A 15,187-nucleotide genomic window follows, 5' to 3' on the forward strand; every position below is an offset into this window, starting at 1 on the left:
TCTGTTTCATTATTTTTATCAATATAGGAAATATAAGAGCAATCAATCATAGATGGTCAACTTCACCCCCCTTACCCATACTGCTTTGCGACAAAGTCGCACTGTCAAAAATAAAAGCTTCTATGAAGTTAGCTAGAAACATGTTACTAGTATTAAAGAAACATTGGGCATTGAAAGCAACTTTTATTTTTTCTTCAAACATGCCATTTTACAATGACTGTAAGAGACGGTGTGTATATTCAGCTCATGTAGCTGCTACAGTATAAGAAGATTGTTACAACAGCAATAATTTTGACAGCACAGCACAAACAACACTTAAGGAACAAGGTGGCCAGATAGCATTCACTGGGCCCGACATTTTTTTTAGAATCGATACACCGAATCTAAAAATATTGGTACGCTGAAAAAAATTGGTGTGCAATATAAAATAGAACGTCATCAATATAACCTAATCATAAATCTTACCAACCCTCTTCAGAATTTGACTATGGAATTTCATAGCTGATTCCAGCATTTTCAACAAATAAGACAACAGCAACAAAGTGTATGATAGCAGCTTCCTTTGCAGACTCCTGGGAGGCAGCAACATCTACTCTGCCCAAAAAACGTTGCAGCTCCCCAAAAGTTTGCAAAGGAGAGGCTACTTCAAGATACATGTACTAGTAGTACCTTTGCCTGCATAATCCTACACAAGTGCACTGGTGCAGCTTGTCAAAAATTAAGTGCACAGCACCAATTTGGGTTTGCAAAAGTGCCCAGTGTTTCAGCCTGATGCCGCAATGCATCTACCAACATGCAAGATGAAATTCTGTTGCCCTATCTTTACTTAATATTGTAGATTTTTCAAATCCTTTCTTGACAGTTCTATTGTCTGCACAACATGCAAGATGGAATTTCATTACACTATCTACATAATATAGTGTAAGATTTTTTCTGCTAAAGTTTGAGTAAATTCTATTGCTATATTTTGCTACAGCTAATGATGAGGGTGTGCGTCACATGCCAAACATCTTAGCATAGGTCTGCTGTTCTTTCTTCTTGTAGGCGTCCATCTTGGCTTTGATCTTCTTTAACTCAGCCAGGATAGCTGAAACAAGAGAGTTGTTGAATTTGAAACAACATTGTTGCAGTCAGACCATTCCATTTCAGGTGGGGGTGTAATAGAAAGATAACATTTGGAAGCAAACATATAACATTTATCTTTACACGTTCCTGCCTTAATACAAAACTGCTATACAGCTTATTCTTACTCAAACACATTCATATACATATATATGGTGACCATCCTCTCCAGCTCTGTCCAGCCACTCGCTACATTATGTAATCGAACACCACAGGGTGTCTGCTATCTTATTGGTAACCATGGTAACAGCTCTCTAGTCTAAGTCATTGACCTTATTAAATTAAAAGTTATTTGTTTGGAATGAGAGAAGAAATGTAGCAAAAACAAGTTTCCCTCCCGTGAAGCTTAACATAATAACTTGTCATAAATGAAAGGCTCTTACATATAGGATATTTCAAGGTGTCTGAAAAACTACACAAATTCTATAATATAGAATGTAAAAGATAAAAAGAGACGTTTACCTTTGTCATTTGGTTGTAATTGTTGTGCTTTATGTAAATCAGCCTGGAAAATATGTTGTGGTGTTAATTTGTAAAGAGAAAAAACATATTTATCTGTTTCATTTGTCATTTGTAGAATGCATTTTGCTACCTTGTCCTACTAATGACCTAGAGGTCAATGGACGAGATAGTAGGTACAAAATGTAGTAGTACAAATGTAGTACTAAAGACTGAGTAAAGTGCATTTTGACAGCTGCAACATGAATAAAATTGCAAAAAGCAGACTACCGGTACTACAATGAGGCCACTGTGTACTCACTATAGCCTTGTCTTCATCACCCATCCCTGAGTGCCCCTGTGCTCTTCTGTAGTAAGCCTTGGCATTGTCAGACTCCACCTCCAGAACCTAAGTCAAGAACACATAGGTCATACAAGATATCCAATCAATGAGTATCTTTTAAAGTGGGGAAAAAATTAACCACAACAGATTTCAGGGAACCTACACAATGGAAAATTGTTGCTGCTTCAGAGAAGGTAAAAAAAACTCTCAACCGGTTGGGAGTAGGCTGGGAGTAACTTCCCCAAATTTGATTATCAAAATTTATACTTTATAGTTGGCTGGCACCTTGAACCTTGAACGTGGACATCAGGGATGCCATCACGGGCTGGCACAGATGACTTAGATAGACTAACAGGCGACCGTACTGACCAATTCCCAGCTAAAATGGTTTTGAACCTGACTAAATGCCAACAATGGTTTTGAGGAAAGCCATGGCCAGCTTTAAGAAAGAGCCTTAATGATATTACAATCACTGCCTTGTACCAGTGAAGCAAGGGTACTTGACTGACACAGCTACTTACAGCATCACAGTCCTCTATGGCCTTCTCGTACTGCTGGAGTTTGAGCCTGCAGGCGGCTGTGTTCAGCATACATGGGATGATGATGGGCCCCAGCTTCTGCTCCTCCTCACCACCTGGCTCCATGTCTGCCTCATCACTGCACTTATGCAGATACCTGCCAGGGAGAGTCACTTTACTAAACACTTCTTCCTTGTACATGTGTATAGTACAATGCTAAACTTTCTTCCAACACAACTCAGTATATATCATATTTTCATTGATCCTGAAGAAGGTGGCAGTGGTCGCAGAAAATTTGATCTGTGTACACCTTTGTGTTGGAAGAAAGTTTAGCATTGTACTATGATTACTACTGACAAAGATGAGCTCCCTCCATGATAATTTCTTCCCCTTCTATCAAAGGACCTTCTTTCTCCTTTACCAAAAATTTTACAAAGAGGTTCTAAATATCAACAGATTTGGATTTTTTTCTGCATCATTTTGCAGTTATCATATTTTGACCAACAGTTAGACTGTAGCCTACAGCTATGGCCTGAGTTATACACTTCATGTAAAAGAAACACCTACCTGAGTGCCTTGCCGTATTTTCGTATTGCCATGTTGTAATCCCCTTTCTTAAAAAGGTTGTTGCCGATGACCTTGATGCTTTCTGCCACCTCAACTACCTGGTCGACCTGTGAAGAGTTGTCCAGTCATTATTTGTAACCTCTAATTTCTTTCTTACATTACAGACAAACATATATTACAGTCATCACAATACTAGTAGATGACAAAATCTATAAAATAGAATAGACATAACAGCACAGCTTACTGAATGCAGTATCTGTTAATCTGCTGCTTTTTATCAATGACAGCCAGTAGGTGGACAGTGTGATGCAGTGTTCTAGCCACCCTAAAATTTTTTCTATCCTCTAGATTTTGAATGGAAATCCTGTCGAAGGCACATAATATCTTGGGGGTCCAGGGGTATGCTATTTGGGAAAATTTAAAAATCCAAACGCTCTGAAATGCTTTTTCTTTTGTTTTGAGGGGCAAATTTTGCTGGTAGACTCAGCTTGGTTCAATTAGAATCTTAACATGCCGATTTTTGTCCGTCACTGGGGACGGAATGGGCAAAATTTTTGTCCCTTCCCAGCAGCAAAATCCTGTCAAATGATGAAAGGACGGACGCTGTCAAGAACCCTGGTGTGATGTAATATACACGTTTATGAACGTACGTTCTTCATGTCGACATCTGAGTCCTCCGGCCAGTCCATGTAGGTGTCTCCTGTCCCGTCCTCCATGCTGAGGCCCTCGTCGTCGCCTGGCAACAGTTCCCCACAGTCTGCAATAACACACGGCTGTCCAGTGGGCAAGGGTTAGTGCCTGCACACAGCGGGGCAAATGTCTTCCGAGCACTGAATTATCCAGCGCCTGTATATACATGTACGTACTGCTGCTTTTATCATGGGCTAGTGCAGGTTCAGTTCAGGGGAGGTAGATGATTCCTGCAAATTCTACCTGCACCAACCTGTATATGCTGCTCCTATTTTGAACCCTGCAGTTGGAAACTAGCCCGGTATCCAGCCATATTAAAGCTTCTGAGTCTACGTATTTGTGTAGAGGACAGAAGAGACTCGGGAGCTATAATACGGTTGGATACCAGGCTAGTTGGAAACATCTTTACTTTACTAGGCCATGTACCTGAGGTTTGTCTCATGTACTTGAGACTAACCCTACAGTGCCTTTCCAGTTGCTACATGTACATGCGTGAACTCACCTGTGTTGGTGTCTCCCCATCCTTGTCCACGTTCTCCAGCTCGCGGACCACGCCCATTCCCTTCAGTACGCGCCCGAACACCACGTGCTTGTTGTCCAGATGTGGCGTGGGGACCGTGGTGATGAAGAACTGCGAGCCGTTGGTGTTGGGGCCGGCGTTGGCCATGGACAGCAGACCTGGTACCTCATGCTGGGGGCAGGTTTGTACATGTCAAAGGTCTGTCCTACTACTTTGGTAAGTTATTCACACAAATCATCAACACTAATCAATTCCTACTACATTTGTACATATTCATCCCCAAGAGGAATCTGGTATACAGTGTTACATACATAGATCAGCTCTTTCTTGTCATAGTGGGAACAATATATAAAAATACGCTGGGATATCTTCCTACTTCTAAAGTTAAGCCTGCCACTAGTGCCAGCTCTCGTGCATTAGTAACCCATTTATGTGGCGCATGTTACCTGTATACAAAAACATGCATCTGTGTCTTGTTGGGAGAAAATGTTACCTTCATATCGAACCCTTCATCCTCAAACTTCTCCCCGTAGATGCTCTCCCCTCCTGTACCGTTCATGTTGGAGAAGTCACCTCCCTGGATCATGAAGTCTTTGATGACTGGCAAGAAAAAAATAACAACATAATGACTTCAAAATCTATCTGAAATCAACTTACCAAATCGAAGACGTATTATTAGGACAATTTCAAAGATATTTCAGTATAAGGCCACACCAATTGAATTTCTTGGTTCACAGATTTTTTGATAAAAAATATGGAGCGAGAGGGCGAAATAAAAATAAAAATTGTAAAATGGTTGGGGTAAAGGTAAGGGCCAATCCTAAACATATAGGATAAAAAGTTTTCAGCTTGAAAAAAGTACAAAAACACTATTACTGTACAGTAACAGCACCTGTACCCACACTTTAAGGAGCTTATAATATAAAGGCCAATTTGCTACACCAGAAAGTTGGTGAATTGTTTCATTAATGGTGGAAATTTGCTGAGTGGTAATTTTTATTTTTATTTTTTTTACCAAAAAATAGGAGCGAGCGAATCCGTGAACCCAGAAATTAAATTGGTATGGCCTAATATTAATAAAAACTGTTTCAATGACAAAGAATCATTCTAAATTGTTGGCATCAGTGATTGCAACAGATATTAAAAGCTGGGATTAAAATTGACTTCTAGTAGTAACTAATACGAGAACAAACTTCTACTTCTACTACTAAAACATAGCTAGAATAAAGTTTGAATTCCTGGTTGGCCCAGGGAAAGATTACATGACATGCTGTACTTACTCCTGTGGAAAGGACATCCCTTGAAGTGAAGTGGCTTCCCCGTGGTTGGTCCCATGCCCTTCTCACCGGTACACAGGGCGCGGAAGTTCTCACACGTCTTGGGAACCATGTTCTTAAACAACTCAAAGATGATGCGGCCGACTGTAGTATTAAAGAGAAAAGTATTCAGTCTCAGTCTAGCGCTGGGGTACACATTTGTGTGGAGTTTGTCACTATCAAGTTTTGACTATGCATGCGCGGGCGACAGGAATTCTGGGTGATATGTCAAAGAAGAAGGCCCCTGACTATAAACATTCCACCATTTTGCAGGTGCCATTACCGTCTAGACATTATTGCACAAATCAAAACAATGGTCGAGATGACACTATTCATGTTTCAGGGGCCTTCACCTTTGACATATTACCCAGAGTTCCTCTCGCCTACACATGTGCAGTCGAATCTGTGAAATGGCTTATAGTCATGTTATCAATCAACCAAGGCGGTTTTCTCAATAATTTTAATTAATCAAAAATATTAATCAAAAGAAAGACTTGTGAACTGTGGAGACATTGAATGAGAACTGCAGCATAAATCTCTGTACTCACAATGAGTTAAAACAAAGGACAAATGCAAATCATTCAAATTCATTGTCTCAAAATTTGTCCTTTGTTATAGGCCGGACAGACTCGAGTCTGAACAGCAATATTTGGAAAAGGTATTTTTATATTTCAGCTTCGATTTCGAATTCCATGTACAGGAATTCAACGGTTAAAATGTGTAATTCTTGTAGCCTAATTGTAGCGGGTACAGGAGTCTGGAGAGAGATAAATGTCGTTGAATCCAACCACCGACCCTCCCTAACAACTAACATGGAGTGCTGCAACCGAAACCACGTGCTCGTTTTTTCACCACAGCAACAACCTGTAAGGTCCTATGTCTGTATAAATGATCCCTACAGAATCATCTCAAAGTGCACATACCTTTTAGATCACCAATGGTCACATCGAAGAAGCATCGTGGATTCGGCTCGGTCGTGCTGTCCGTGTTCGTTTCCTCAGCCGCCATTTTCGCAAGATTTCTGATCAATGTCCAACAGTTCTACTCAATGTCGATAGGTGTCGCTTTCGTCTGGTGTAAGTTGCTCGTAGTTTCACGTTTCATCGCTCGCGTCAAGATGACTCTAGGAGCGTTAACTAGGAACGATCCTAGTCTTTCAGTTTTGTTAAGGAGGTTAAGATCCTGTTTTAACGTCCTTGATCGCTCAATGTTGGAGTCCAATGTTACCGGTGCAATGTTGAAGTTGACTACCTCTGCGCTTTATTTTATAACCGCTAGATGGCGCTTTATAATGACATGGAATCATGGGACACTCCTCATGTGACCCCGGCAGTGGAAGAACTTTCATCATGGGGTGCTGTTTCAGCAACGAAGAGGACGAACTTTTACCAGTAAGTTTGGGTTATTTGTGGGGTTATGCTAAAGCTTATATGTTCCGAGTTTGCATAGAAGGGTACCAGGATCTCTTTTCCCTCTGTCCCTACGAAGGCGAGAGTAAGGGACGCTCAGAAACGCTGTTAGAGCACACAGTCGTCGTCGCTCTTGATCTTGGCATGTGGTCATTCAAAGTACTCGAGGGCGGACGCTGCCCGCATTTGGGCTTGTCTGAAAGCACTCAATGCGACAACAACAACTGTACAGCAACATTGGCGTTTCTAAAGTACAAATGGTAAGATTTGTGAGCTGCTGCAAGCGTTCGATAAGCCACATCCTTGCCTCCTAACCACTGCCCCCCTCCCACACCCTACACATAAAAAGTTCTAGACTCTAGTGTACCTTTTTACTATAGTGCGCTCGTACCCTTTGCACTTTCCACGTGTACTTGGTCACGTATTTCCAGATGTGAATGACACTTCAACAAAATCCTGAATGCAATGACGATATCATCATTAGCAAAATTTAGTTGATTTCATTCTATGAATACTGTAAAGTGAGATGAGAAAACAAATCAGGTCGCTATCAAATCATTGGTAAAATTGCTGTTCAGGATATTCCTACAGGTGCTTCTGCCAGTGAAGCTATTGTTCACACTTTCTGCAGGAATTTGTCAAAGGTTAAGACCCCCTCAGACATAAACAAAACACAACTGGACATTTTTATGGACATCGAGACACTGGTTCAGCTGAGACAATAGTTGAATTGAGAACTGTTTCCAATTATCATTTAGGGGCCTTGACCTTGGACGTGTTAGGCACAATTCCTGGTGCTGGGCAATGAAGTGTGAATGAACTTACAGAGCTCCCCATCTTAAAACGCTACAATGGAAATGTACATGACATCAGCTCAATGTAAAAAAAAAGTCTTCCTTTATATATATATAACTTCAGATTATGATGCTGTCCTAGCTAGCACTAGTAGCAGTATATTTTCATGTGTTGACTTAATACTGACATGCTGCTGTGGTTTGTTACAGAACAAGGAGCCCAATGAGAGAACACATCTCCTCCACAACCCAGCCAGTAACACACCAAACAGACCCATATCTAGGTAACAACTACACATACAATGTTCATGCAGTGTGGGGTATGATATTATGATATATAAATGATGAAATGTATTTTGTTGAACATGAGTCTTTGATCTGTTAAAGTATCTCCCTCTAGCTTGATTGTCACACTCTATTCTAGTTATACCAAATTTATACTGGTCAACATTGAGCAACAGAGTGGTAACAGTAAAAGCTTTAGTTGCTAGACACCAGATTTATTTTGTACATGAATATCACTCAGCCTCCTTGATGATACAGGTGTATATCAAAGACATAAAACCTGTAAGAGTAGGAGTTATCACTCAGCATTGGTGGTTTTGACCTGAGATGACCTCAGCACACGACACCTGTTGACCTGTTGGGTACTTTGGACTCTGGGAATGTACAGGGAAGAGTGGGAGGGGGGCAGTATGGGTAAACTGTCTTAAAAGACACGTGAAAGGAAAAAGTAAGGAACTTGTTACACAAATCTAGTGGTTTTCTTTTTCTCTTTTTTTTTTGGGGGGGGGGTAAGCTCATGACACTGCAAATATGTCTTCATTGTATGACTACTATACTGCGAAATTGCTTCCCATGCAAGTTTAAAGCACCACAAAAACTCCTATAACCTCATACCAAGAATGAAACCACTAAATGAAATCACAGTGTTGATTTTGATTTGATCTTTCCTCATTGTCTCTCCAGCGATGACTTTGCCAACCACACACCGCCCGGTCCCAAGGGAGACGAACAGTCAGCACTGAACAGAATCTTACATCAGACGGCAAAGTAAGTCTGCACTCCAGCAACCCACCACTGTTAGTATTACTACCTCCTTCAAACTCAAAGGCATACCCTGGAGATGCCTCTGTACATACCCTGACCTTTCACAGTAGATACTATATTTCTACTACATGTGCTATAATATAGAGACTTGACTACACTTTAGGTACAACTACAATGCAGATATGCATACTGTGTATTATACCTCATGTCCAAAGGCAAGATGGTTCTCTGATGTTCAAGTCCCCCCTTGTGTATTGTCTTTGTCAGCAGGGCTAGCCCTTTGTAATAGCCATAGGCTAATTAGGCAGCCCTTGGTGTATGTCAAACATACAGTCCTCCGTGTGAGAGACAACCTGACCATGTAAACCATCACTGTTCCATTAGTTGACTAATGCTGCTGTATTCCCTGCAGTAATGTTATAGATGTGTCAGCGATCGACCACCACAGTATGGAGCAGCATGAATACATGGACAGGGCACGACAATACAGGTCAGTAAGATACACAGAATCGAGATGCATACACTATAGATAATACAGTCAGAGCCAGATATGTAGACATCTAAATTGGAGTTTGTCAACAAGAAGAGAGTTAAACCTATAGCTAGGATTTTATAGAGCTATATGATATGCTTATAGACCAACATCACAATAGCACAAAGTCAATCTTTGTCATAGGTTAAGATATTCGATAGTGTTTGATGAATGGTAGTCAAATGTCCATTTATTGAAATCTTCTTTGCAAGTAGCTTTTAGTGAGTCTGCCATTGCATTTTTGTGTATATTTTCCATTGCCTCCTGTCCTGTATATAAACATTACATATATTTAAATCAAATTAAAGGCAATACATTCATTCTGTACAACTGGATGAAAATCAGAAATCTGTTTCTGGATGTTTCCAGTGACATCCATCACTCTTCTTTGGTGTTACTAGTACAAGTTACCTAGTTACTAAGTGCCTTTAAATATTGTTAACCTAGATGTCTAACCTTCGTAAGCATAAGTAAGTTACATTACATTACACGTACCATTATATTACATGTATGTGTATACCACTACATTACATGTACCATTAGCATTACATCACATGTAGTTCTGCCTTGCTTCTTCCCCCCACAGCACAAGGATAGCAATAGTGACCAGTAGTTCAGGGGGGAGGTTGAAGAAGAAGACCCCCCTGCCGCAGGGTACAGCCACCCCCCAGGCCGTGCTGGCTACAGACCCCATCTCACAGGCTGATGTACAGTTGGTCAGTATCACTGTCTATTTTATTAGCGCTGTCTACCGACGCACTGTACCTGTACCTGTAAATTCTTTAGGTCCAAACCTGAACATGTGTACCTGTCTTATCCGGTCCCTAAACCTGGGCATCTGTACCTGTACTTGGAGTTTTTAGGTTCACAGTCCTACTCTTTATCTAACCCTGAACTAAACTAAGATTTAGCTGTAGTTCTTTGTTGTCAGAGCTATCATGTTCCCCAAAATATATTTTTGCCAACTTGAACCTCTAACTTTATGATTGTGTAAAAGTTGAGTGTTTCTTTCCTGTCCCCATGTTCAATGTTGTATATACCTGTGCATCAGTGTTTCATTCTCTCTGGGTTTGTCTCTCCAGATGAACAAAGCTGCTGCCTATGCTGCCAGCGCTGTCTCACAAGTCAGGGTGGAGCATAAAGAAGACCTGGTCGTGCCATTTGGAATCCCATAGTCCTTTCTGTCCATCATATCTGGCAGTGGTTCATGTTCAGACTTACTAAAACACATCTCCATACAGTTCATATCAAACAAGCATCTTAACATCTGCTTAGCACTTGTAACTTTTGCTATGAACTGGGTTTAGTTTCATATTGTCTGTGTCCTGCAGGCTAATGAACATTATGCATTTTGTACATGTGTTTAACCCTACCTTTGCTGACTTGCCAGTGTGCCATTACCATGTCCATGCACATAGCATTAGGAGGGTTAAAGATACTTAAACCTAGAGGTCACTTGGAAAGCGAGGCTGTACTTTGGATTAAAAGCATGACGATTTTTAACGGACTATGTGTATAAAAGCATGAACCATTGCCACATTCCAAAAAACCAACTTTCTTACAAGGGTTGAAACTTCTTATATGGGGGGTATCAAGGAACAGAGGGTTTAGATAGTGCCTCTTCCACTTGTGCAACTTTCTCTGGAAGATGAGTATTTTGTGACAAGTTGAGACTTGGGAGTATGGACTGACACCTTGGGAAGAAAACTGTAGAGGTCGAACCAGTCCTTTTAAGACTGTAAATTTTGTCATCAGTGAAGTTAGCTTGATATGACAGAACAAAGAACAATTGTGAATATTGTCCAAAACTAATGTAGACATGGTAAGATGATGCTTGTTTGACAGGATGTTTTTGTGTTATATCAAGTATCTGTTGATCAGGCTATACCAATGTAATAACTCGTATTTGTTTCTTATAATGTATTTGTTTCTTTCCCAAAGAGGAATCCTTATAAAACATAGATCAGGCCAAACAACCAGTCTAAGTCTAGAGTCTGGGTTTTGTTTGAGTTATTTTGCTGGCAATTACATGTACTGGCCCTCTCCTCTGTAATTTATTACTGACTCTAATTTTTCTGATTCTGTATGAAATAATATGAGAAGAAATTTTCATTAATGGTAAAGCAGTCACAACTGAAGGCGTGAAGACAAGAGAAGTCAGAGTTGGACTATATACATATGCTGTATATATAAATATATATTATATGCCTTCCAGAGCTAGTTTATACATGTATTGAACTATGCTTGCTTTTAAGCTAGGTTCCTCTTGTGGGCTTATGCTTATGAATTAGCTAGGAAATTCTGTAAGGCATGTGCTTGTTACATTCAAGCTGTATCATTTTTGTAGGGAGAATGTTGAGTTCAGAATTCTGACATTACTTTCTGTATTTGCTTAGCCTTTCAAATGAAAGCATGTAGCTGAAGCAGAACTGAAATTCTCAGTTTTTCCATTTTTTTTGTGGAAACATCTTCAAGTCTTCAGAAATTTCTCCACTTTCTATTGGAATGTCATTGACTTGATCTTTTTTCAGGTTTTGAAAGGAAGATAACGTCACAATGCAGTTATGGGAAGTGGAAACATTTCTCATTGCTTTTGGACTTTGGGGGCTTTCAAGATGATTCTGTCTATAGCACACTGCCCACAGTTATTTTGCCACTACTGGTCAAACTGCTTTTGAAAGTATATAGCAAAATAAAAAAAATGAAAACTTCTGTAAGACATAAGGCACATTTTTATTTTTGTGTTAACATTGTATCTAAGTTCCTTTTCATGTTGGTATATACAAAAATACTTTGTTAAACCAGTCGGCCTTTAGAACTAAGTGCATCCATTAATGTTAGCTTGGTTGTGATTTTATTCTCACTACAGCTTCTTTTCATCCAACACATTGGGAAGTTGACTGGGGCAAACTTTGATCTTTGTACAACTCCCCACCCCCAACTTTCCTCTGACAAAGAAATCCACTGAACATTGTGTGGCATTCAGGCTGCTAAATATTCCAATACATGTTCTTTGGACTAGCAGTTTTAAAATGATATTACAAAAGCAAGAGCACATCAGACTCACAAAGTCACCTCTAAACACTTCCAGCCTCTGGTTCCACTTCTTAAAGAAAATGCAGCATATATCAAACAGTTAGAAGCCTAATTGACCTAGTTATTGCAAAGAAGGAACAAAAGGGTAGAAGCATATAACAACCTATTTGTGATTAACATTTGCATTGCCTACTGCAATACTGCACTGTAGACATTCAGTAACTCATAGAAAGCAGATATATGTACATGTCCCTGCTCCACTGTGAGTCTGGTCCTGCTGGAAGTAGAGATATTGAGGCAAGGCTTAGAACACAATTTTAAAACCTTTTTGCTTTGCAAGAAGATGTTATCATCTATGAATATCTTCCACTACCATGTGAAATATTTGCAAGAAAGAGTAGAACTTCAAACCCAGACTTAGTAGTACCCGAGCCTCCATGTACAATGTTGACATTTGGTTGATGGAGCTTCAAATTTCATCAATATGTTCAACTGGTTATCTAAGGTACATTGTATTTACATTTTAACTCAAAACAGTGCAGATTACCACATGGTCAGTGACAGTGCAAATGATGTAAAACTCGGTGAACACATTCACAAGCATATTACGACTTCTAGCTGGCTGCCTTTTTCTTCCTCTTCTTGGACTTCATGGTCTTGCCGTACATGTGGAACCACGTCTTGGCAGTGGCCCTGTCTGCCTTGGAGACGCTGGTGAAGTCGAGGGAGGCCAGGTGCGGCATGAGGGACAGCAGGTAGAACTTGTAGCCCTTCTCCTGGTCGATGGGGTTCCCGTGGAGCGTCAGGTTCTTCAGCAGCGGCAGGGCCGGCAGTTTGTCCACCTCACCGATGTTCTCAATACTGTTGCCATGGAGATATAACACCTTGATGTTGGGGTAGGTCAGCAGCACCTGGGAATGTGCAAATTAGAATCTCTACAATCATGGCTTTCCTACAAATACTTTTGTTTCTTTCCAAGTCTTTTCAAACCTATCTCCATTGTTCTAATGGTGAAGGTAGCTTTCCATCAAAATTCCCTTCTTACCATTGCACTCATGACAATGAGCCAGTTCTTGGTTTAAGTTTAAACTATGTACATGAAACGTTACATGTATGTGCAGCTAGGTCATGGTTAATATATATGCATTGTGCAGATGTGTTTATGTTTTGGGACTTTACATTTGACATAATACGCACATTACACTGTGGATATGCTTGTATTCGGCAAACTAGACCACTCTCAGAGTGCTAAAAGTTAAGAGTAGAATCTATAATTACCGGGTCAACAGTGGTTAAGTCATTGAATGACAGGTCCACCCACGCCAGAGCCTCTGGGTTGGTCAGTAGCCGGGTTATCGCTCCTTCGAAACCATCCAGGGTTGTCAGGGCGTTGTTGTTCATACGCAGGGCGTTGGAGTTCAGTCTCCCCTCCTCGTCGTACTTGTGCTTTCTGGACCCTTGTCTGAGCTCCTCCTCTGCTGTGTCTGAAATGTTTGTGGTTTCAATTAACAATGAGAACATGCAGAAATGGTATTGTTTGAAATGTTTGCAGTGGTTTAATGTTCGTGATGACCTCCATCGCAAAGTCATGACAAAGCAACTATGAGTTGCCAACGTGCCACTTCTATGGTCAATCTTTTAGTTCCGATTGTGAGTCTAAAATCTGTCTTCGGACGTGCCTCGCTTGAACAACATCACACGGCGGCCATTTTGGTTGTTGTTGACAATGGGGTCAATGACCTGGTTGATACGCAATGCTCTTGATCCCAGGATTGTCTGTGAGTATGTTACATATACTACAGAATCATTATAACAAAACACCACAAAAATGTCCTCCTATTGCAAAAATATCAGCTATAAGGGATGAATTTTCGGCACATCTGTATCATATTCCCGTGCATTACGGTATTGCCAGAAAATACATTGGGACAAATGTCAAAAATTTGTCACAACACTTGGCCAGGAAAGGACTCAATCACCTGATACAATGTTACATGCATTTATTTTCTGTACCTTATTCAAACATCCACATGAAAAGGGTGCATACGGCTGGGCATACAGAACGAGTGACAAAGTTTGAAGGCTTCGCAGTATGTACACGCCATACCTTCCATACTGCACAACATCTTGAAGGAGAAGTCGATAGGAGGTCCAACATCGTTCTCATTGTCAACGGAGGCCTCGGCTGTGATGGCTTTTCTCGGTGTCCTTGGTGTTGTGGACATGTTGGTCCCTCTACACTAGTACACCAGTCCCTGCAAGTGGAAGTGGACACATTGATAAACTTTTGAGAACACCTGCAAAGTTTACTTTTGTACTCTGCTCTACTGAAATAAGAATAGTAGTTGTATAAAGAAGGCTACACGCTTAATCCATACATATGTCGCACACATACACAATTTATCATATGTTTCACTTCCAGTTCCACACGGAAGGCGCTTCTTAAAACACTTCAGTGGAGTGCGAGTGTGCTTCGTAGTCTTGATATAACACCACTGGATACTTGTAAAACTGTTGATTTCAAAGATGCCTTACCTGATAGCTTAAAAGATCGCTTTTAGTTCCGATTGTGAGTCTAAAATCTGTCTTCGGACGTGCCTCGCTTGAACAACATCACACGGCGGCCATTTTGGTTGTTGTTGACAACGGGGTCAATGACCTGGTTGATACGCAATGGTCTTGATCCCAGGATTGTCTGTGAGCATGTTACATTCGGTCAAAACCTTGACTATTACTAACACATTGCTATCTTAATGATGTAGTAAATATATCAAAATATCAAAATGTTATGTTTTTTGGAAACGTAAGGGACAATAGGAAGCCATGTAGGCATTGTGATATTGGGAACGAGA

General features: G+C 40.5%; 3 protein-coding genes across 3 annotated transcripts; 1 reads left to right on the forward strand and 2 right to left on the reverse strand.

The window, feature by feature from the left end:
* Positions 1-163: 163 nt before the first annotated feature.
* LOC118418975 (peptidyl-prolyl cis-trans isomerase D-like) lies at positions 164-6,624 on the reverse strand. Its single transcript, XM_035825136.1, has 10 exons — positions 6,438-6,624; positions 5,479-5,619; positions 4,692-4,798; positions 4,181-4,369; positions 3,639-3,761; positions 2,989-3,095; positions 2,425-2,578; positions 1,883-1,969; positions 1,585-1,627; positions 164-1,087 (listed from the first exon to the last, which is right to left on the reverse strand). Exons 1-10 carry the CDS (start codon positions 6,520-6,522, stop codon positions 996-998), a joined length of 1,128 nt encoding a protein of 375 aa, XP_035681029.1. The 5' UTR covers positions 6,523-6,624; the 3' UTR covers positions 164-995.
* A 125-nt stretch (positions 6,625-6,749) lies between these two features.
* On the forward strand, positions 6,750-12,016 carry LOC118418977 (ragulator complex protein LAMTOR1-like). The gene is made up of 6 exons (XM_035825138.1): positions 6,750-6,905; positions 7,928-8,001; positions 8,687-8,770; positions 9,180-9,257; positions 9,886-10,015; positions 10,382-12,016. Exons 1-6 carry the CDS (start codon positions 6,819-6,821, stop codon positions 10,472-10,474), a joined length of 546 nt encoding a protein of 181 aa, XP_035681031.1. The 5' UTR covers positions 6,750-6,818; the 3' UTR covers positions 10,475-12,016.
* Positions 12,017-12,944: 928 nt separating this feature from the next.
* LOC118418978 (leucine-rich repeat-containing protein 51-like) lies at positions 12,945-15,029 on the reverse strand. Its single transcript, XM_035825139.1, has 4 exons — positions 14,871-15,029; positions 14,443-14,590; positions 13,614-13,819; positions 12,945-13,246 (listed from the first exon to the last, which is right to left on the reverse strand). Exons 2-4 carry the CDS (start codon positions 14,558-14,560, stop codon positions 12,950-12,952), a joined length of 621 nt encoding a protein of 206 aa, XP_035681032.1. The 5' UTR covers positions 14,561-14,590; positions 14,871-15,029; the 3' UTR covers positions 12,945-12,949.
* Positions 15,030-15,187: the final 158 nt, after the last annotated feature.

Source organism: Branchiostoma floridae, chromosome 7 (assembly GCF_000003815.2).
Source record: "Branchiostoma floridae strain S238N-H82 chromosome 7, Bfl_VNyyK, whole genome shotgun sequence".
Classification (NCBI taxonomy): Eukaryota; Metazoa; Chordata; class Leptocardii; order Amphioxiformes; family Branchiostomatidae; genus Branchiostoma; species Branchiostoma floridae.

What these genes read in the sequence shown, in the direction of transcription:
- LOC118418975 (XM_035825136.1), bottom strand. Translation starts at nt 6,522, where the DNA reads ATGGCGGCTGAGGAAACGAACACGGACAGCACGACCGAGCCGAATCCA. An exon ending in GTGATGAAGACAAGGCTATA is followed by an intron (nt 1,628 to 1,882) that starts GTGAGTACACAG and finishes CATATTTTCCAG; the next exon opens with GCTGATTTACATAAAGCACA. An exon ending in ATTACAACCAAATGACAAAG is followed by an intron (nt 1,088 to 1,584) that starts GTAAACGTCTCT and finishes CTCTTGTTTCAG; the next exon opens with CTATCCTGGCTGAGTTAAAG.
- LOC118418977 (XM_035825138.1), top strand. Translation starts at nt 6,819, where the DNA reads ATGGGACACTCCTCATGTGACCCCGGCAGTGGAAGAACTTTCATCATG. An exon ending in AAGAGGACGAACTTTTACCA is followed by an intron (nt 6,906 to 7,927) that starts GTAAGTTTGGGT and finishes GGTTTGTTACAG; the next exon opens with AACAAGGAGCCCAATGAGAG. An exon ending in CACAGGCTGATGTACAGTTG is followed by an intron (nt 10,016 to 10,381) that starts GTCAGTATCACT and finishes TTGTCTCTCCAG; the next exon opens with ATGAACAAAGCTGCTGCCTA.
- LOC118418978 (XM_035825139.1), bottom strand. Translation starts at nt 14,560, where the DNA reads ATGTCCACAACACCAAGGACACCGAGAAAAGCCATCACAGCCGAGGCC. An exon ending in GATGTTGTGCAGTATGGAAG is followed by an intron (nt 13,820 to 14,442) that starts GTATGGCGTGTA and finishes CAAACATTTCAG; the next exon opens with ACACAGCAGAGGAGGAGCTC. An exon ending in ACTTAACCACTGTTGACCCG is followed by an intron (nt 13,247 to 13,613) that starts GTAATTATAGAT and finishes GCACATTCCCAG; the next exon opens with GTGCTGCTGACCTACCCCAA.